The sequence below is a fragment of the Nicotiana sylvestris genome, chromosome 1 (genome assembly GCF_000393655.2).
Source record: "Nicotiana sylvestris chromosome 1, ASM39365v2, whole genome shotgun sequence".
NCBI classification, from domain to species: Eukaryota; Viridiplantae; Streptophyta; class Magnoliopsida; order Solanales; family Solanaceae; genus Nicotiana; species Nicotiana sylvestris.
Genome location: NC_091057.1, coordinates 43,767,850 through 43,789,893, shown reverse-complemented (window position 1 = coordinate 43,789,893; position 22,044 = coordinate 43,767,850). Strand labels below are relative to the sequence as shown.

Genomic DNA, 22,044 nt, shown 5'->3' with positions numbered 1-22,044 from the left:
GGCTCCATTCGAGGCTTTGTATGGTCAGTGGTATCGTTCTCCTATTGGGTGGTTTGAGCCTGGTGAGGGTAAGTTATACGGTATAGACTTGGTGCAAGATGCCTTGGACAAGGTAAAGTTTATTCAGGAGAGGCTTCGCACAACTCAGTCTAGACAAAAGAGTTACGTGGATCAGAAGGCGCGTGATGTATCATTCATGGTTGGCGAGAAGGTCCTCTTGAAAGTCTCACCAATGAAGGGTGTTATGAGGTTCCGGAAGAGCGGCAAGCTGAGCCCAAGGTTTATTGGCCCATTTGAGGTGTTGAGGAGAGTTGGGGAGGTTGCTTACGAGCTTGCATTACCCCCATTTTATCGGGAGTTCATCCAGTTTTTCACGTGTCTATGCTTCGGAGGTATCATGCCGACATGTCCCATATGTTAGACTTCAGTACCATTCAGCTAGATGAGAGTCTGAGTTATAAGGAGGAGCCAGTTGCCATTATTGATAGACAGGATCGCCAGTTAAGATCCAAGAGGATTTCAGCGGTGAAGGTCCAGTGGAAGGGCCAACCAGTCGAGGAGGCAACCTGGGAGTCCGAGGAGGACGTACTGAGCAGATATCCACATTTATTCAGCACCTCAGGTACTTTTCTATGTCCGTTCGAGGACGAATGTTTGTTTAAGAGGTGGAGAATGTAACGACCCGATCGGTCGTTTTGCTTTTTAGAACCCCTCCCCCTAAATAAAACTTTCAGCGCTCGCTTTAATTAATTTATGTCCTGCAAGGATGGTTGGTTCGGGATTTGGAAGAGTTTGGGTTGAAATAAGCTCATTTGATTCCTTAAGATTTTCTTTAAAGGCTAAGTTTGACTTTGGTCAATATTTTAAAAAACGGACCCGGATTTGTGTTTTGACGGTCCCAGAGGGTCTGTAGGAAAATATGCGACCTGGGCGTACGTCCGGAATCGAATTTTGAGGTCCCTAGCCCGAGTAATGAATTTTTATTAGAAATTGTTAAACTGAAATTCTAAGGATTTAAAAAAAAATTAAATAATGATTGATCATGTTAGTATCGGGATCGTATGTTGGCTCCGGAGCCCGGTACAGGTCCAATATATAACATTTAAGACTTGCCCGCAAAATTTGGTGTCAATCCGAGTTGTATAAGCACGTTTCGGCGCGTTAGAAGTGAATTGAATAACTTGAAGTTTATAACTTTGATTCAAATGATTTTAGGGGGTGATTCTTAGATTTAGCATTGTTTTGGGCGTTTCGAAGGTTCGAGCGAGTCTGTTTCATTATTTCAAACTTGTTGGTATGTTCGGGCAGGGCCCTGGAGCCCCGAGCGTCAATCGGATGAGGCTCGAGTGAAGTTGGAAAATTTGGGAAGAGCTGAAGCTTCAGGTTGTTGTCATAACCGCACATGTGGTTGATCAGCCGCAGGTACGAGACCGCAGAATCGGTCGTCCTCTCGCAGATGCGGCCAAGGCAGGCCAAGCCAAAGCCGTAGAAGCGACTTCAAGGCCACAGAAGAGGTCCCAGCTCGCTTGGCCGATTCCGCAAATGCAGAAATCACTAAAACAGTGAGCTTCATTTAATACGGGCTCTAAGCCATTTTGGCCATTTTTCACTCACCCATTGGGCGATTTTGAAGTTCTTGAGAGAGGACTTCCACCTAACATCTTGAGGTAAGTTTATCCTACCTAATTCTAATTTAATACTTGAGCCTTGAGTAGATTAACACACAAAGATTAAGGTAAAATCATGGGGTTAGAGCAAAACCTAGGGTTTTGATAAAAGTTAGATTTAACCACGAAATTTGTTATGAAATGCATTAGAAATCATATATTATTGATCCTTAGGTTATAAAAAACAACTTTCTTCGAAAAATTTCAGAATCTGGGCACGTGGGCCCGGAGTCGGATTTTAGGAAACTTGTGTTTAAGGTTGGAAAATTACTTTAGAAATTAAAATGTGAACTCTTGAGCTTGTATTGACTAGTTCCTAGCTCGTTTAATTAGTTTCGGATCGTTCGGCTCCAAATTGAGGGTTTTGAGCACGTTCTTGGTATTGGAAGTACACTTTGGAGCGAGGTGAGTCTCCTATCTAACCTTGTAAGAGGGAATTGTCCCCATAGGTGATATAATCAAATAATTTTCCATTGAATGCGGGGCTATGTATGCACTAGGTGACGAGAGTCCATGCGTAGCTACTATTATGTTAAGTCTGGGTAGTCTAGGACACAAAAGCATGTTTTATGTGATATTCTTGTAACTTTATGTTTAGTTTGGATTGTTTAAAATATGATGATTATGGTAAATGAGACTAATAAGAGGAACATTATCTTCTTGGCCCTTTTAAAGAGAAGTTGATATTTATATGAGTAATTGCTCCCCAGATATGTATTCTTGCCTGCTTGTTGTTGTGTTTAATTACATTTGACCGCATCGCATATCTAATTCTTTAGCGGGGTAATAGATGCATCTATGGTTCGCGCTGTTCGACCCTCGGCAGTGCACAATTTACTTTTATGTTGGATCGGGCCGTAAGACCTCGACACAGCATGCACATGTTTTTACTCAGTATTTTTCTGTGGATTGAGCTTTGTTATATGCCCTGAAATGTAAGTGGCCAACTGTGATATTATCTGGGAAAGGACTTGTTATTCTTGCTATAAACTATTAATTATTTGTATTATCCATGCTCAGTATGATTCATTTCTCATATTATTTGACCGTAGTAAGTGTCAAGTCAACCTCTCGTCTCTACTTCTTCGAGATTAGACAGGATACTTACTGGGTACATATTATTTATGTACTCATACTACACTTATGTACTTAATTGTATAGGATCTGAGGCAGGTACATCTGATTACTAGTCTGGTGTGCATTCTTGATCAGTGTCCGAGACTTCTACGGTGAGTTGCTCCTTTCCTGTGCTGTTCAGCAGCATGATGAAGTCTCTCTTTATTTTGGTCATTTATTCTATTTCAGACAGTAAGATAGATTTACTCTTTTGTATATTCTACTAGTTGCCCATAAACTTGTGACACCAGGTCTTGGCACACACATTGGTAGACTATTCTTTTGGAGATTGTATAACTATTTTTGTACGTTACTAATTATCACATGCTTTTAACTTAAAATTTAGAAATTTCTGTAGTTGTTTTAGTAAAGTGAAAATGAGAACTTATTAACACTTCCGTATTGGCTTCCCTGACAAGGGTGTTGGGCACCATCATGACCTATAATGGAATTGGGTCGTGACAAGAAGATTCGAGTGGCTCTCATAAGACATTCTTATTTCCCAAAAGAGGGGGGGGGGAACGACCCATGGAGTACATCCCCAAACAACCCTCTCAGAAAAAGGAAAAACACTGAAAGTATAGAGTTTGGTCCTGAAGACAAGATGAAATTCTATGGCCCTGAAGAGAAGGCTAGGTTTGTCGCCTTCAAAGGGAAGTCGATTGCTTTTGGCCACACTGTAAGTTTAAAGTCTATTAAAAACTCTCACTGTGATGTTTCTGTCTGTTTTCGAAACTCAGAAACTTATTTCTCTATTTACTACTTTTGGTGATACTGTGTATGAAGATCCTGTGCATATGTTTTATGCAAATTTTTTTGTGAATGATAAAGACGATCTAGAATCCATTGTCTTACGAACTCGTATTATCCTTTACTCTTATCTGTTTGAGAAAATCTTTGCTACAAAATTTTGTTGGATACAATTTTTTTGTGCAACATTCCTGGCCAGATAATTTTGAAGTATCTTTTGAAGAGGCCAAGAGTGTATTGTCTAAAAAAAACCCTGATATAGGACCAAAGAACTTGAAATTTGAACATCGTGTTCTAGCCCATATTATTGCAACTATTTTGCTACCCTGTATTAGTTCTCTAAGTACTCTGTCTCTCAGAGATGTATTTGTTCTGTATTGTTTGGTGAATGGTAAAGCTATCAACTGGTTTGCCTGGGTACGTCAATACATGCTTGAAAGTATCTGGGATGTTTCATCTTCTACGAGCAGCCTGCCCTATGGTTTACTAATCTCTCACGTCCCGAAAGTTATAAAAGTGGATTTATCTATCTATGCTCCTAAGACTATCTCCAGCACCTATGACAAGACTGCCTTTACAATGATGGAGTATATCTTGATTAAGGGAACTTGGCTTAAGAAAGAGAAAGCACCAGAGTTCATCCCTACTCAAAGTAGTGGGGGAATCAAATCTGAAGCCAACAAATCCTTTTCCTCAGACCAGCTGATGCTGATGCAGCAAAACATTGCAGGTATCAAGGAATTACTAACCTCTATGCAGGAGCAGGTGGACAAGATCAGAGAAGTAACCAAGGAAACTGGAGCAGATGTGGCTAAGCAAAGGATCACTCTACAAGACACAATGAGGCAAGGAATCAGGGCCATGCAGGATGTCACTAAGAAGCTGACCAAAGTCACCAAAGATATTGATGCCTCTTATGAAAGCTTTTGCACTAAAGTGATCAACACCTTGAAATACTTCCTTGGAAGGAGTTGAATGTTTAGGATGCTTAAGACAGTCTTTTTACTTTTTCTGTTTTATGTGGTGGTTTAAGACTATTTCTTTTGGTTGTGTCTAGGATGAGCATGTCAGTCGACTATGCTCATTATAACTGATTAGTTGTTAATAATTTATGCTTGCTTAGTTAGAACTATTACTGCAAATTGTTTCTCTTGCTCTTTTTGATTGTTTTCAAAGGGGGAGAAGAAAGAAAAAGAGTGATGGTTCAAAGGATCAAGACCAACACACAAGAACTAGATTGAAGACAGGGGGAGCACACTAGACAGGGGGAGCACACTTGAAAATGGGAAGAATCCATAAATTAGTCAAACATTTTTTAGATTATTGTCATCATCAAAAAGGGAAAGATTGTTAAGTTTAGAATTTTAATAATGATCAATAACCCTAAAGAAGATAATGATATACTCTTGTATGCAGATTCAGGTGAGCAACAACATTGCTAAAAAGAAAGAAGATCTACTCAACGGCTATGCATCTTGAACCATTGCATTACATGGAAAATAAATCAGTTAGCCTAAGAAGAAGGGAATCAATCAATATTGATCATGATTCTCAAGTGCGCAAGAATGGAGCAAATCGCGGACAACTCAATCAGTGTTAACCAAGATCCTTAAGTGCGCAAGAATGGAGCAAATCACTGACAGCGATCAAATCTAGAAGATTCTGCAAAAGCTCAAGTCAAGAAGGAATGAAGGAAGCAACCTTCCAAGATTGAAGTGGAGGAACCAATCAGCCAAGATTATCTCAAATCAAGGAAGAATGAAGGAAGAAATTCGTAAGGAAGGAAAGATGAATCTAGCTACCATTTCAAGCTGGATTCATGAGGCAACCCTTGGGTATTTCTCTTAGATGTACATGCCTCACAAGGAAAGGACTCCTAGAATTGATGCAATACAATTCCAGAAGATAAGGAAGTAGAAAATTCATAAAGAAAGAAGCAGAAGAACATTGAAAATCACGCAACTACACAATTTTTTTCTAAACCTTCCTAGTTCTTAGTACAAACACTGTATTCTTAAATCTACAAGTATCACAAAAGATAGGAAGAGTTAGAACACAAACTAGAGTTGTGTCAACATCTTCAAAAATCACTATTGTTGTATATCGTTGGTGGTGAATGTACTAAAACCATTGTTGTTGTAAACATTCATATAAGATCTAAGAGAACCTTTGTGACCCAAGGGAACTGGACGTAGGTACCACACCGGTACTGAACCAGTATAAAAACTGTTATGTCTTCTTTATCTTTCTGCTCTTTCAATTAACTTTCACTGAAATCATTCACTGTGGAAAGTCTAGTCGACTTACTTATACTTAGTCAACTAATATTTTTAAATCGATTACAATTCACCCTCCCCCCTCATGTACTTTCACTTGTGTCCTTAGTTCTTTTTTCTATTCTAGTGATGCCTTATATTTTGTTCCTTTTGTATTAGTCTGAGTAGTTTGCAGTATGCTTAATTTATTTTGTTCTAATGATGAAGACAAGTCCCTAGGATTCTTTTGGCACTACTTAATGTTTCCTATTGCTTTGCTTTACTGATTTGTACTTTATTGGATTATCATCCTAGTTTATTTGCCTTTCTTATGCTTGTGCTATCATATGTTGGTCTTGAGTCTTACATTATCTATGCTTAGTGTCTAACATTTTTTTGTGTGTTTTTTATGATGCCAACAGGGGAAAGATAAGGCTGGAAGTTGTTGTTAAATTAGTGAACATACATGTCTGTCAATAGTGCTTGTTGTGATTATCTGATTTATGTGGTTTTTTGAGGTGATTATCTGGTTTTGTTGTGGTTTTGTTGTGCACTAAGTTTGTCATCATCAAAAAAGGGAGACTGTTGAATATTGAAGTTTTGATGATTAACAAAGTATGACTAAATGTTCAAAAAATCATGTCCTCAACATAGCTGCTTAACTGTGCTAAAGAACCTATTTTGAAGAACTTGCTCCTCAGGGGAATTCAGTCAGAGACTAAAGTTCCAAAACGTGTGGAATCCTTGGAACAGTAGGAGTCCTATTAAAGAGGAAGCTAACTTTGAATAGGACTCGTAGAAGATCTCAAGTCGTGTTTAAATAGGATTGGCTTTGGACTTCTAAACAATCCTTTTGCACATCAACTAAGAATCATAAGTTGTTTACTTGGGTTGAGTACTTGCATTGTATTCTTCGCGAGTCAGTCTTGTAAATGTGTTTTAGGTAATTCAGTTGTAATCAAGTGTCATAAACAATCAGTGAATTGGAGTGGGTACTTTGCTTTACAAGTTAGAGTAACTTGTGAATCAAATAGGAGTAGTAGGAGTACTGGAGAGTATTTAATTACAGTGATATAATTAATACATTTTTGGCTCAGTGTTTTAGTGGAGTTGCAGCTGAAAATCCTACGTGATAGGTAGTGATTTTTGCATCTTTTGAGCCGGGTGATTTTCCACGTAAAAATTATTGTGTTCATTTTATTGCTTGTTTACTTTACGCATAAGAAACATGACAAGTTCTTTAATAATTCATAGTGGCACTCAAACTAACATTGAGGGAAATATTTAACGACGTTCAGATGTGAGCAACAAACGTGCATTCAATAGAGAGATGTTGAAGTGTCTCAACAGGAGTAGAACAATGAGCGCAATTTCTAGTTGATAAAATATTTCTATCAAAGATAATTTATGATAAAGTTATCTCCGTATGACCTATTAGTTAGAAGTTCGAGCCGTGGAATCAGCCATTAATGCTTGCGTCAAGGTAGGCTACCTACATTACTCCCCTTGAAATGCAGTCATTCAACAAATCCTGCATGAATACGAAATGTTTTGTGCATCAAGCCGTTCTTGTTTAGAATTTCTTGTGTATGAAGCTTATTAGCATAAAGAAGCCAAAAAAAAAAAAAAATACTTAATCTTATTTAAGATTAAGACAGCATGCTAGTTGCAATTATGATGGATAGGAATATCACTGGTACTTTCACTAAGGGAGAGGTAAAGTGCATATGCCGATTGGATAGTAAAAGACCCATCAGCACAACAAAAAAGCTTATCGGCATAGAAGTTGTATGTAGGTATTATGGATTCGTTGAATGATTAATTCGTGGAGTAAGATAAAAAAAAATGCTAGAAAAAGAACAACAATTGTTTTGGAAGATGTTAGATAAGGACATTTTGGTCTTTCAACCTATTAAAAGGATCCTGAATAAGTGTTCCAAAATTGGTATCTCCAGAATTCAAATATCGGACCAAAGATTTTTACTCTCTCGTGCCAATATTCCTGCAGGCATTTCCAACTTTGCACAAATAGTCAGGTTTACAAACATCTTTTCAAATGTAAGAATCAGAATTCTTAGTTATTAGACTCATATCACCGTTTCTAGAAATCACGTATTAGCCGGAAGAATGTTAGCTCAAAGACTATGCTCTTTTAATCCTCCAGTTAGACTAGTGAGAAATACAAAATTAATTTTTGCCTTTGATTTTATTAAGTCCTGGCCGAGTACTCTTCTCATACGAACTCAGTCGACCCCTCAAATGACATCAAACAACGTTAAAAACACGAATTACCCTCCAATCCAAACTTAATGAACTTTGAAACTTCAAACTTTTACAACCGATGCCGAAACCTATCAAATCACGTCCGATTGACCTCAAATTTTGCATACAAGTCATAATTGACATTACGGACCTACTCGAACTTCCGGAATCGGAATCCGGCCCCGATATCAAAAAGTCCACTTTCGGTCAAATTTCCCAAAAATTCAACTTTCGTCATTTCAAGTATAATTCAGCTACAGACCTCCAAAACACAATCCGCACACGCTCCTAAATCCAAAATCACCCAACGGAGCTAACGGAGCCGACGTAACTCCATTCCAGAGTCGTCTTTACACGGTTTCAGGCATGGTCGAAATCCTAGAAATTAAGCTTCCATTTTAGGGACTAAGTGTCCCAACACACTCCGAAATCAAAAACAGAACCTCCCGGCAAGTCACATTAGCAGAAAAAGATATGGAGAAAGCAGTAAATAGGGGAACGAGGTTACTACTCTCAAAACGACTCGTCGGATCGTTACATTAACAATGTGATTCATTTTGTTTACAAGTCAAGACAGAAGGTATAGGGTATCTACTAACATTACTAAAACGGCCCATTTCCGACCGAAATATTCCGACGGAAAAAAGTAGTCGGAAATTTCCGACGGAATCAGTCGAAAAATGCATAAAAATATTTTTTTTTTTAATTTTTAATAATAGTTACGACTAATATCCCGTCTATATCCGTCGTAAATTTTGGCGAAAAATTTCGCATCACTATTAGCGACCAATTCGGTCAGAAACAATTTTAAAAAAATTACAAAAATAATAATAAGTAGCGACCGTTTCAGTCAGAATTTTTTAATAAAACGAGGGTTGACTACTTTGACCAAATTCGGAAAGTTTTTTTTAAAAACCTTCCAGCGACCCCATTCTTTTCCTTCCCCTCTTTTCTTCCTTCTCTCTTCTCTCTCTCACTCGAACTTCCCCCACCCAAATCCGCCGCAGCCATCAACTAGCAGGAGTCACCACCGTCGCCGCCCAGTTGCAGGTCCGTCGACGACCCTCCACTGCCAGGTAAGTTTCCCTCACCCTCCTTTGTTATTTTTTTAAAAAAATACACTGATTTTGTTTAATTGCTCCTAGTTTGTGTTAGCTGAAGTAAATCTATGACTATTGTTAGTAGTTAAATTAAAGTTATATGTTGGTAATTTAGAGTTATATGTTAAATTTATATGTTGGTAATTTAGGTTATATGTGTAAAGTTATATGTTGGTAATTTAGAGTCATATATTGCTAAATTAAATTTATATGTTAAATATATATGTTGGTAAATTACATACTAATTTGGGAATAACATTACTAAGTTGGGGATAATTTTACTAAATCATTTTGCTAACTAATTTGTAAAATTGTTACATATATAGCAATTCATCTCATTTGATTATATTGGGGAAGGTACTAATTTTAAAGGGAGAAAGTATGAAGAATGTTTTAAAACTCTTAGTGCTAGTTGACTATTTTTGACAATATGTCTTACTCCTAACTTTTTTAATATCTTTTGACTTTCATGCAATTAAACTTAATTGAAATCTATTATCAGTTTCATCCATTAAATTATTAAATTGTTGTTGTAGATTAATCGATTTTTGTTTTTGCATAATTGTTATTGTAGATCCCAAATATTTGAATTTATTTGATGTTTATTAATTATATATATGTTAATTTTAATGCAGGTTTTTGTCATCATTTCAGTCTACACATTTGGTTGTGGATTCTATGAAGCTATTTTATCATGAACCGTGGAATTCTTGGGGACAGATAACATACAATATCAGAGACCAAATGTGGAATCAATTTAGGATAAAAATTGATTACATTTATTTAAATAATTGTCGTTTTCATCTAATGTTACTTTTTTATATTGCATGGCATCCTCAACATCAAAATGAAATAAATAGTATTTTCGAGGTTCGATTAGTTTTGCGGCCCATAAATTAAGATTGGTAATTACTTATAAAAAATTTCTTGGTTTTACATATAGAATTTTATGTTTGTAATGTCTAACTCATACTTTTTGTTATGAAGGAAAAGGAAAAAAGGGCGAGATATGAGTCACACTGAGGTCTTCGAGGAGACGCATAAGAAAAAGAAGAAGGATGGTACAAGAGAACACTGGGTGGAGACGCGTGGGTCAGACACATATGTAAAATACTAACTTCATTATTATTTATGATTTATTAATATTAGTTTCTTTACATAATAGTTATGTTTTCATTTCAGGAAGATTATCATAAAAGGGTGGACTAATGACAACAAACTCAGCCTCCTTCAACTCAACCAATACCTGATGATATAGCTTCATTGTGGACAGAGGCAACGGGTGGAATAAACAAAGGCAGAATCTACAGACATGGAGTACGTCGACGACCTATAGGTCATTCAAACCCACTCTTAGCTAATTCTTCTTATTCTCAATTCGGAACATTTGTTAAGATGCAAAAGTCATGAGAAAACATGGACATGATCTATCTGATGATGAGGATGAATAAACTGAATCTATTGTGTAGTAGTTTAGGTGTGATGTTTTAGTTGATTGATAAACTTGATTGTGAGAGACAACTTTATATTTTATTTTTAAAATTAAATGTGGGCTACTATTTGTATTTTTTATGCCCAAAATAGTTAGGTTTAATAGTTGGTATTGTTGGTTTAAGTTGTGCTAATGATTTGTATTATTGGTTTAGATTGTGTTAATGGTTGGTATTGTTGGTTTAGAATGTGTTAATGGTTGGTATTGTTGGTGTTATTGTATTATAATAGTTTGACAGGTGGTGTAGTTCAAAATTGGGCAGAATTCTGCCCAGCTTTACAGAAAATTCCGACTGATTTCCGACGGAAACAGTCGGACAGCATCCCAAATTTTTTTAAAAAATAATTAATATTTAGCCATTTTCGATGGATTCCGTCAGAAATTAAATAAAATATATTTTTTTAATTATTAATTTCCGACCGATTCAGTCGGAAATTATATATTTTTATTATTTAATTTTAAATAAATAATTATTTATATTTATATTATTACGACCGATTCGGTCGGTAAATTCCGACCACTTTGGTCGGAAAATTGAGAATATTTGGTCGTCTGGCCTTTTGAACGTTCCGACAACTTTGGTCGGAAATCACCGACAGATTCGGTCGGAAATTGATTTCCGACCAACTATTTTCCGACCGACCAATTTCGGTAGGAAAGTAGTCGAAAATTCGTGGTTTTCGACCGTTTTGACGGTCGGAATTCTGCCATTTTCCAGTAGTGATATAAGGTTTTCTAACACTAGAGATCATATTTCATATTTCCATAAGATTCACATAACAGAAAAATATTGCGCACCCAGGAATTAGCCCAATTGGCAAAGGTTAAGGCACTTGTATCTTATGTCACAGGTTCGAACCTTATGCCAAGTATACTAATTTTGATATTTAAGTATAGAGGGGCAAGCCGATAATTCTCGAATTTCGACAATTGGCCCAAAGATTGGCTCCATAGCAATTTCTTGGTCACTAAAATAAAGTTATTTACACTATCAAAACTTGTTTTACATAATCATTGATAATCAAATATAGAAAAGAAGGAAAAAAAAAAGGAAAAAGCTGAGAAAACATTGTAGTGTGGTTAATGGGGTCCTAAGGGCATCTCCATGGGTGCATTATTTTTTGCACCAAATTTAAATTTGATGTAAAATTTAGTGTTTTTTTGCTCCAATGGAACACCAAATTTTACACCATTATAGTGTATGAATAGTGTTGCACCAAATTTGGTGCAACACTATTCAGTAATACCAATTTTGATTTATTATTATTTTATTTATCTTTTTATTTTTGTGAACTTTTAATTTATCATATATTGTGTATATAATTAATTTTTATATTAAGATCTTTATAATTTTTGATATATTAATTTTTGTATATATTATATTTATATAAAATTATAAGTTAATTTTATTATTATTATAATTGTATAAAAGAAATATAACCATTATTTAAAAATGAAAAATGCAAGTATAAGATATCTGATGTTAAAATTGAAAAGTAAAAACTAAAATTTGAAAAAGAAAATTAACAATACATAAAATAAAAATACATTATGATTAAAGTGCATCAAAGGAAGATACATAAAAATTGAAATTACATTACAAAACATAAAACATAAGTTTAGTAATCCCCTATATATGTCATTTTTAGGTGCACCAAAATTACCAAAAACTGAGAGAACGGGGTAGAAGATTGTTGTGCTTGTGGTTGTTGATTTCTTTTATTGATTATTCGTTTTTGTTCTTGTCGCAAAAATTCACGAAGATTTGGTTCGTCAATGGAATTCAAGTTCGTCAATAAAAAATTATTTTCTTCTTTGTATTCTTTTTGTCTCGAAGCTTCATTTCTTGAGTTACTTGACTTTTCCAAGTAAAAAGATAGAATTTATTTGAAGGAAATAAAAAATAAAATTTAAATAGAAGAAAAAGAAGAAATATTCTTTTTTTGTGTAAAAAATAGTGTAATGGTTAAAGTAAATTTGGTATTATACTATTTTAGTATGAAATTTGGTGTCAGGGTTGAGATGGTGTAAGGCTTAAAGAAGGTGTAAGGCTTAAAGTCTACCCCATATCCTACAGCTAAAAGAGAGAGATCTTTGGGTTTTTGGCAGTGAAATTGGTAAGAAGGGCAGAAAGATGTTTGCATTCAATGCTTCTTATGAAATTTTTTCCATATTCTACAGCACTACAAAACACTTAAAGGAGGGCCCCAAAATGTTTAACCAAGTGATGTCTTGTCTTTGTATGTACAGTTTTGGTGGGTGCTACAAAGTACAGGTCCTTTTTGGAGTGGAGCTTATTAGATATCATGTCCTGCTCCAACAATATCACTATTTTCTCCAACAGCCTTTTTTCCAGTGTCTTTATGCATTTGGGGTCCTCCTTTTCAATCATATATGCCTCTACACTTATCTCCTCTTCTATTATTACTTCAATAATCTATGTCCAAAATTCAAGCACTAAACCCTTAGTACTCCAAGATCAAAATTTAGAGGCCATTTTCAATAACCTGTTTAGAACTGCTCGCTATGTTTAAGAGTGTTAGTGTGATTATATTCAGCATTATTCTTATTTTGAAATTTTTCACGTACAAATATTCGTGTACGTTGATTAATTGGCAAAGAGCTAGAGGAACTTTCTGCTCATGGGTCTGGTATGGAATCAATTTAAAGTTATAATTTTATACAATGGAGTAATATTGACGTTGACTAAGAACTTGTTTGTCCATAAAAAATTTGTTGGTTTTTTTTTAAAATGTGTTCGTCCATGAAATTTTGCAAGTCTTTGAATTTTTTTCGAAAATGAATTTTTCAAAAACCAAAAAGTAGTTTTGGCCACTTTTGCAAAAAAAAATTATCCACTAACCAAACTGCGAACATTTTTTCAAGTGAAATGCATGTAAAAACATAATTTCAAATTCCACATTATTTTTTTCAAAAATTATAATTTTTATGTCCGAACGCCTACTAAGTTGACGAAAATTCACGTTTGCTTTACTATATTAGCAAATAGTAACTCATCACCTTAAAAGAAATCATCCTATTTAAAGCAAGCCAAGATCACTTCTCTCATATAATTTCAGAATCCAAAATCTGTCTATGTTCTTATGGGTGTGAGTTGGATGGACTGAGAGTTTTTAAAAGCCAAGTTGATGATAGATCGAAGATGCAGAAAAAGTTTAAAAAGAAGAGAAAGGCTACACTGTACAGTTAAGTCCAAAATGATTCTCTATCAAGTGACAGAGAGAAGAGAGACATACTTAATTGAATGCATACACTATACACTATACACTATACACTATATACTAATAAGGCTAGATTAGTATAAAAGTGTATATGTTTTGATGTTTTATTCATTTGTCACTTTGATTTAGACCTTTTGGCATGTGTTCTATCTACCAAACATGTGCTTGTATTTTGACTCAAAAGCTTGAGTCTTTGATTCTAAAACCTTTCCTTTTCAATAATTCTCAACACCCTTTTATTTTAACAATGATTAGATGTGTCTATGAATCCTTGCACATGAGAAGCTAGTGACATGATACTTAGCAACTCATTATTTATGGATTTTTGGGGCTTTTGGCCAGCTAAAAAGGTAACATTTAAACTAGTGAGACTCCTACATGGAGACATCTTGGGGGAAAAAGGGTTCCACAATATATATATACATAATTCAAATATCTATAGATTGTGATTTTACACAAAAGTTTCTACTACAAAAGCCATGCATTAAAGTTAGGGTTCACTCCACCTATCTACATCAAGATCCTAAAATTGCTCTTTGCACACATGCAGCAAGCTGAAGTTATTTGGATTTTCTTTTCTATTTTGCTAACCACAAGATAAAATAAAAAATTATATTTGTACCCTCATATAAACTTTGTTTTAATTTACACATTGAAAGGCATTGAGGTTACATGTTGACTGAAAATTATAAGGGATAAGCCATATTTGATCTCTAATTTACAAGCTTCTCTAAAATGTCTTTTGTTTAATCCCAACTCTGCATATAAATTAAAACTCTACCAAAATCAGAATTCCAACCATAGATATTTTGCTAACTTAAGATGCTACACTACCACAAGATTATGACCCAATTGAACAGCAGAATTCAATAATAGCAAATTATTGGCCATATATTATAACATCATCATACCACCTTTGAGGCTAACATAGCAACAACAAAAATAACAATTTTTCCCATTTATAAAGTTTCCTATTAAGCAATTTGCAATGAACAACAAACATATAGTACATGATTGGATTGGACCACTCCTTGAAAATACTTTCCAATAACAGATCAAAGGAAGTACACACTCATCATTTTGTAAATTACCAACTCTACCTCCTGAAAAACTACACTGCATTTTTATTCAACCAATTATTTCAATTTTACAATACACATAAAGAAGTGGTTTCCTATTTACCCTACTGCCCACTAAAGCTTCAACAAAAGCAAAAATAATTGACACTGGAATCCTTAACAAAAAAACAACATCAACCTCAATAGCAAGAGAAAAAGAGGTAGTTCCAAAAAGGAGATAAGCACATATCACACCTGTTAAATAAACAGAGTTTTAAACAAGAAAAATTTCTGTAGTATCAGTAGCTAATTAGACTTTAAGGCAGTCCTGTGCATTGAGCTCCCGTTATGCTCGGCGTTCGGGAAGAGTCGGACCATAAAGGTCTATTGTACCCGACATTTCTGCAACAGGTTGTTTACACAACACATCAACATTACTAGTTGCGTCAAGACTTCCATTCAGCTAGTTAGACTTAAGTAAAGTAATAAAATAGGAAAAAGAAAGAGCCCCTTTTTAGCCTCTTGCAGTCAACAAAGAAGGAATAGCTGCTAAATTTGGAGTAGCATTCTTATTTGAGGCATCTGTTTTCCCATTTGATGATGATGTCTTACTACTGAAAGCTCTCATTGGACTAGCAAATGCCCATCCCCAACTCTTATTCCTTCCATGTACAAGCTGATGTCCCACAGATGCAGGAGCTATGCTTGATTTCCCATTCACATTTTCCTCAGATGAAACCCAATGAGATGAAGATGAAGAAGAAGATGAAGATGAAGTAATCATAAAACCACTAAATAAACCTCCACATCTCACTCTTTCTTTAATACAATCTTGACCTGATGTTGAACTACCATTGCTTCTATGATTATGAACTGATGAAACTTTAGACTTTCCTTCTCTTTGAGACTCAACTCTTCTTAAAGTACAATCACCAAAACCAGTTGAAATCCTCTCAAAGAAATCACCTGAAAAACTTCTACTTCCACAACCAACAGATCTAGATCTAGATACTTTTCTATCAAATGCAGCCTCATTTGGACTCTCATTTTCCTCCACTACTATAAACTCTTCTTTCTTTTTTTCCCTTGACCTACTCATTGAACCATGCACAGATGCCCCAACTGAAGATGATGAAGCAAAGCTCATATCTTTAATAGTTTTTTCAGTTTTCTTGGAAATGGAAGAAGATGAATGTTTAGAAGAAGAGTAGTAAAGAAATGACCAGAACCTTTTTCTATGTGGAGTATAGTCTTCTTCAGCTTCATCGGCATTATCCAAGAAATGCATATGGTTTCTTGGGGTTGTAGTAGACTTGCTTCTCTTCATAGAAATGCCAACATTTGAAGCTGAAGCTGAAGTAGTAGCAACGATACTGCTATTACTACTACCATCTTTCTTCTTATTTTTCCTCCTATTTTGAGTACTCAACAGAAAAGGCATTCTTGATTTCCTCATTGTGTTATAATGATTAAAGTTGTTACAAACACTTGTTTGGATATTAGTTTGGATATTGTTTGTTTGGAGTACTGGTAAAGTTGAGGAAGTGGTGCCAAAATCAGATCTAAAAGAAGGGGTAGAAGAAGAAGGGAAAATAGCAGAAGGAAAAGAGGAAGAAACAAGTTTACCAAGTTTTTCTTGAAGGCAAAAGGCACAGATCCCACCTGGGGTATTGTTTTTGTAAGGATGATTTGTACATATCATATTTCCATCACCCATATCTTCTTGAATCCCTTCCATTACCATTTCTGAAACTGAAAAAAGATAAAATCTTGAAAAATACACTGTATATCTGCTCTATTATCTACTCATTAACTTATTGATGTTGTTGCAAACAATTTGGAGAGTTGAAAGCCACTACTGGAGCTTAACTTAGCAATGAGGAAAGGATTAAACTAGTGTAGGAAAAGGAAAGATGGAGAGAAACTGGAGAAGAAGTAGTTGCAAAATGGTCAAAGGTGGTGTAAATGAAAATGAAAACCATTCAAAGAAAATATAAGAGAAATTATGGCATTGAAGTAAGGAGAGATGGTAGTCCCCAGGAGCACGTGGAGATCTGACTAACTGATATAATTAAAACTGATAAACAAGACAAGAGGTACCCCTAAGCTGTTATACATGTCTCTGTGTGCAGATATATCACTAAGGGCTACTTGGTAGAAATAATTTTAAAAAGAGTTTATTTTAAGTTTGGTTGATAAAAGTAAGGTATAATTAAAAATTAATTATCCTGAAATTGTAATATTTTTTATGCTTATATAAAAGTGAAATAACTAATTTACCGATAATTAATTCTAGGATAACTTCTTTTCAAACCAAGCGACCCCTAATGACTATTTACGTTGCAAAACAAGTTACTAATATTCCACTTGATTAGTTATATCGGGATTGTTATCCTACTTTTTTATCGATATAAAATAACGCTACAACCCCGAAATAAATAATTATATCGTGATTTTATCCTAATTGAATGGAGGATAAACTCATCTCAAATTTAATCTCTGAATTAATTATCATTCTCCCTCGTAGGGCTCGTTTGATATGATGAATAAGCAAAAATAAACTTGGAACAAAAGTTTAGTACTGCCTTATTCCTTGTTTGTTATTAATCTTGGAATAAGTAATTATAGGATTAAAAATAATATTAGAATAACTTATATATGCCATATGGTAGAATAATAATTCCAGGATAAAGTACATGGTATAAGAAATAATATAACATACCAAATATTCAATAATTTGTCCTAGCATATGGTAAAATTGACAATCTTAGAATTAATATAATATACCCAAATAGTCAATAAGAAATGATACATAGATAATTTATCCTAGCATAACTTGGCTTCAAATTAAATTATCCCTAAAGGATTTAATTATAAAAATATATACAGATGGTATTAAAAAAATTATAATATAGTTTAATTTGTGATAATAGGTACTCCTAATTTATTATTTTTATCATACTTTCTTAGTATTAAGTAGTAATTTTTATTTAAAATATATAATTACTATTTATCCTTATTTTTCAAATGATGCAAAAATATCATCGGTATATCAAACTTAAATTGATACTTACATTTAAGTAGAGAGTGGAGAGGTATAGAGTGTATGTTTCAGTACATGGTACTAATTCTTCATTTATTATAGGTACTCAATAGGGGTGGGCATATATTCATAATCGAACCAATAATGATCGATAACTGATTAATCGATACATGATAATCGATATTTTATCGGTTCGTTTATTAAATTTATAAACCGATAATCGATATGTTAAATCGATAATATTCATAATCGAACCGAACCGACCGATGTCCACCCCGAATACTCAAATATTCCAACTAAGTTTAAATGAGACTTGGGTTCTGTCATGGTTAAGTGTGTTAGCTTCAACGTTACTTCTTGCAATCCTAAAAAATTAGCCGTTAATCTTTATTATTTAATTGATATAATATGTGTTGTCGTGGATGCATAAATGAGGTAATTGTTAAAATATTCAGTTTCACCTCAAATTGTGGTTAATTTCACAGTTACGTTATCTTATCCAAATATGAAATACTCCCTCAGTGAAATTGAATTATTTTACTTTTATTATGTCATTAAGCTTTATTGAATATTTATATTATTTATATGTTATCTTCATTTTCAGTAATAATTATTACTAACGGTAAAAGAAAATCAATTTTATCTTGAACTTCTTTGAGACAACTATTTTAGTAACCACAACTGATAATACGAGATGGGGGAGTAGTTATTGGGTTTAAGCTTCTTAGAGCTTAAAGGAGGATGAATGAGAAATTGAGGGAAAAATAAAATTTTGATTTTCCCTCTTTGACAAAGGGACATTGTCCCATATTGGAGAACGAAAAGACTTCTGATGGGTATATACAATTGCACTTCTTCTAGCTCTTAAAGAGTTGAGAAGAAGGCAAGCATCACGTCATCGTCATCGCGCGCTCAGCTTCGACTTCGGTCAAATGATTGATTGATTAATTTTTTGGACCAAATTTATTTGTTAATATTTAACGTAATATTATTTGTAACGAAAAATTAATTTTCCTCACCATTTTGAATTTCCGTTTTATTTTACGTGAACAGTCATGGCAGACCTTCTTACGAGTTGCACCTCTTCATTTAAACCCAACATGTTGGCTATAAATAGTAGACCATTCTCTCATATTTTCCTTATGAAAATTCTGATTTCTCCTTCTTCTTTCTGCATTGTTTTAACAAAAATGAAAGCCGTAAGTGTGATTTACTATTATTTTTTGCAGTTCGTTGTCACTGGGGTTTGAAGTACTGATATACCAGTAAGGGTAATTCGTTCTATCCTGGGAGAAAATAATCCACAATCTCGGGCACTAGGAGGGGATTAAGTTCCTTAAGAAAATATTGTGAATTCAGTGGGTTCGAAATAATTCTGTTCTTCTGCATTTCTGCTTTTATAGCATTTTTTTTATTTTAAATATATTTTCGAATACAAATTACTAACAGTAGTTTACAGTGATAATTATGGAAAACTAACTTATTCCACTAAAGGAATAATATATATATATATATATATATATATATATATATATATATATATATGTCAAATTAAAATAAAGCAAGTCGTAAATTCATATTATCGCAGATAAATAGAGAAAGAAAAGAAAATACTGATAAAGAAAATGGAAAGACAAAAATAGACTGAGAAAATAAAATAATGTAGTCTAATTTAGTTGTGCCTCTTTTTGGATTTGATTATAAGGTACAATTCTAACTTCACCGCACAAATGTAAGTCCTCATACTACAATCAGAGAAGTAAATATTCTAAAATCAAATTCCAAAAAAGAATTCCAAAAAATTTTTAACTAGAGGTCAAGGGCAATAATTATTGGAATTACGTACAGCGAGGGGCGTTTACATTATTTGAAGAAACAAGAAACTATAGATTTCTTGTTTTTTAGAAACTAATAATAGGTGAGCGCATAATTAATCCATTTATTTGTGTGCACACATCGATTACAATTTTGTGTCCAGACCTACATATATGTGGAACAACGACAACCTTTAACAGAAAAAGAAGAAAAAAAAGATAATTAAAGAGAGAGAATCTAAGACCTGCCAAATTGTTTGTCCAAATTCCCAAGAAATACTGATACAGCTATAGGACTAGGCAATAAGTCAATAAGGCAATAAGTGTTATGGCCTGGCCAAGCAGCCTATTTTGAGAAGTGTTTTTTTTAAAAGTGCTTTTCTCAAAAGTATTTTTGGTGAAAATCAGTTTGTGTTTGACTAAATAGTTTGAAAAACACTTCTGAGCAGCAATTAGTTTTGGCCAAGCTTTAAAAAACTGCTTCTAAGTGTATTTTTCTCAAAAGTGTTTCTCAAAAAAGTGCTTTTGGAGAGAAGCTATTTTTTTCTGTTTCTCCAAAACTGTTTGTGCTTCTCCTCAAAAACACTTTTTTTCTACCAAAAGCTTGGCCAAACACCTCATTTTTTGGCCAAAAGTGCTTTTGGCAAAAAAAAATAATATTTTTGGCCAAAAAGAAGCTTGACAGATTAGAATAGAATTAGTATTATACTCTTACACCAGTATTTATTTATATTGTATTAGAGAGTTATACAAATATGCTTATATTCTTGTACAGAGGACAACTTATAAATATAAAACCCTTACCCTGTTTAGGGTAAGCACAGTATTTGTACCAATTCTATCATGGTATCAGATACAAGAGGCGGTCCTGAGTATTAATTCGGTCATCATCCGGTGTTTCTCTCTCTGGCGACTTCGTCTTCCCATTACTCCGCTGCTGTTCTTTTATGTTTTCTGCTGCTACGGGCACTTCGTCGGTTTCGGTTCTTAATAATTCCTTCTAATTCTTTATCATATTTGCTTATTCACGTTGACTTTGAAGTGGGTTTTCCTCTATCTACATTTAATCTTTTTGTCACCATTGATAGTGAACAAACTCTAGTGATTATATCAATTCAGTTTAGGTATTACCATTATTTAATTGTTATTGATTGGGTGTTATCAGTTGGGTAATCTATTTATTGCAATTATATCCAATTTGCTTTGGTGCTTCTATTTTTGGTGCAACATGATTCTTCTTGGATTAGCATTTTTCTGCTTTTACATGATGGCATCTGCAATCCCTTTCTCTGTTAATATAAAGGATTTGGTCCCAAAATATTACACCAAACTAATTATTTGAAATGGACTCACTTATTTCAACCGGTGTTGGAGATGTATGATCTCTTTGGCCATATTGATGGTTCTAATATGACACCTTCACAATTTCTACCTGTTACTGAGGGTTCATTATCTGTTAAGCAAATCAATCATGAATATGCATAAGTGGCATAAGGTTGATCGTCTTATTATTACTTGGATTCATGCTACTATACATTCTGATATCATTTCTTTATTCTGTGATTCCTCTACTGTTGTTGATGCTTTGTCTAGGTTTAAAATACATTTTCTTCATCAATCTACTGCCTGTGAGATGCAGTGTAAACATAGTTTTCAGACATTGATGACATTCACAACACACCTCGATAAGAGATATGATACGGTCGTATGCAATATAATTTACCCAACTATGAGTTGGGGTCTAATCCATAAGGAGTTATAAGGGGTGTTATGAGTATACACTTAAAGAAAGCGAATGAATTATCTAAAATTTGCACTTCCACAAAAAGTTTTGATTTCTACTTTTATTATTACTCTAACAATTGTAAGCTAAGGAAAAGAAACTAGAAATGAACGATTATTTTTTATGTTTATCCAAATAGTTAAAAAGCCTAGGGATGTGACCATAACCTAGGTATTTACCTAATGGGCTAAAGACGTTAATACTCATTTTGTTGATTGGGGTGTATTATAGCTTTCAACTCTATGTTATCCACTCAATACCTCTTGGTCAAAGAGTGATTTTGTGTAATTTGGATTTCTCAAGTCCAAATGGGTATCAAACAAAATAGTTGATATAAGCTCAAGTAGAGTTCTTACTATCTCTAGTTTGAACCCTTTAATTAGGCTAATCAAACTCCAAATTAACCCAATTACTTGTTAGCCAAGTTATCCTAGACTAGGTCCCTCTTTCTCAAGTAGAGAC

At 34.1% G+C, this 22,044-nt stretch overlaps 1 protein-coding gene across 1 annotated transcript; it reads right to left on the bottom strand.

Annotated features, from left to right (window-relative positions):
* Positions 1 to 14,912: 14,912 nt before the first annotated feature.
* On the bottom strand, positions 14,913 to 16,968 carry LOC104235351 (suppressor protein SRP40-like). Its single transcript, XM_009789088.2, has one exon. The coding sequence runs from the start codon at positions 16,684 to 16,686 to the stop codon at positions 15,457 to 15,459; it is 1,230 nt and encodes a 409-aa protein (XP_009787390.1). The 5' UTR covers positions 16,687 to 16,968; the 3' UTR covers positions 14,913 to 15,456.
* Between the last annotated feature and the right edge of the window lie 5,076 nt (positions 16,969 to 22,044).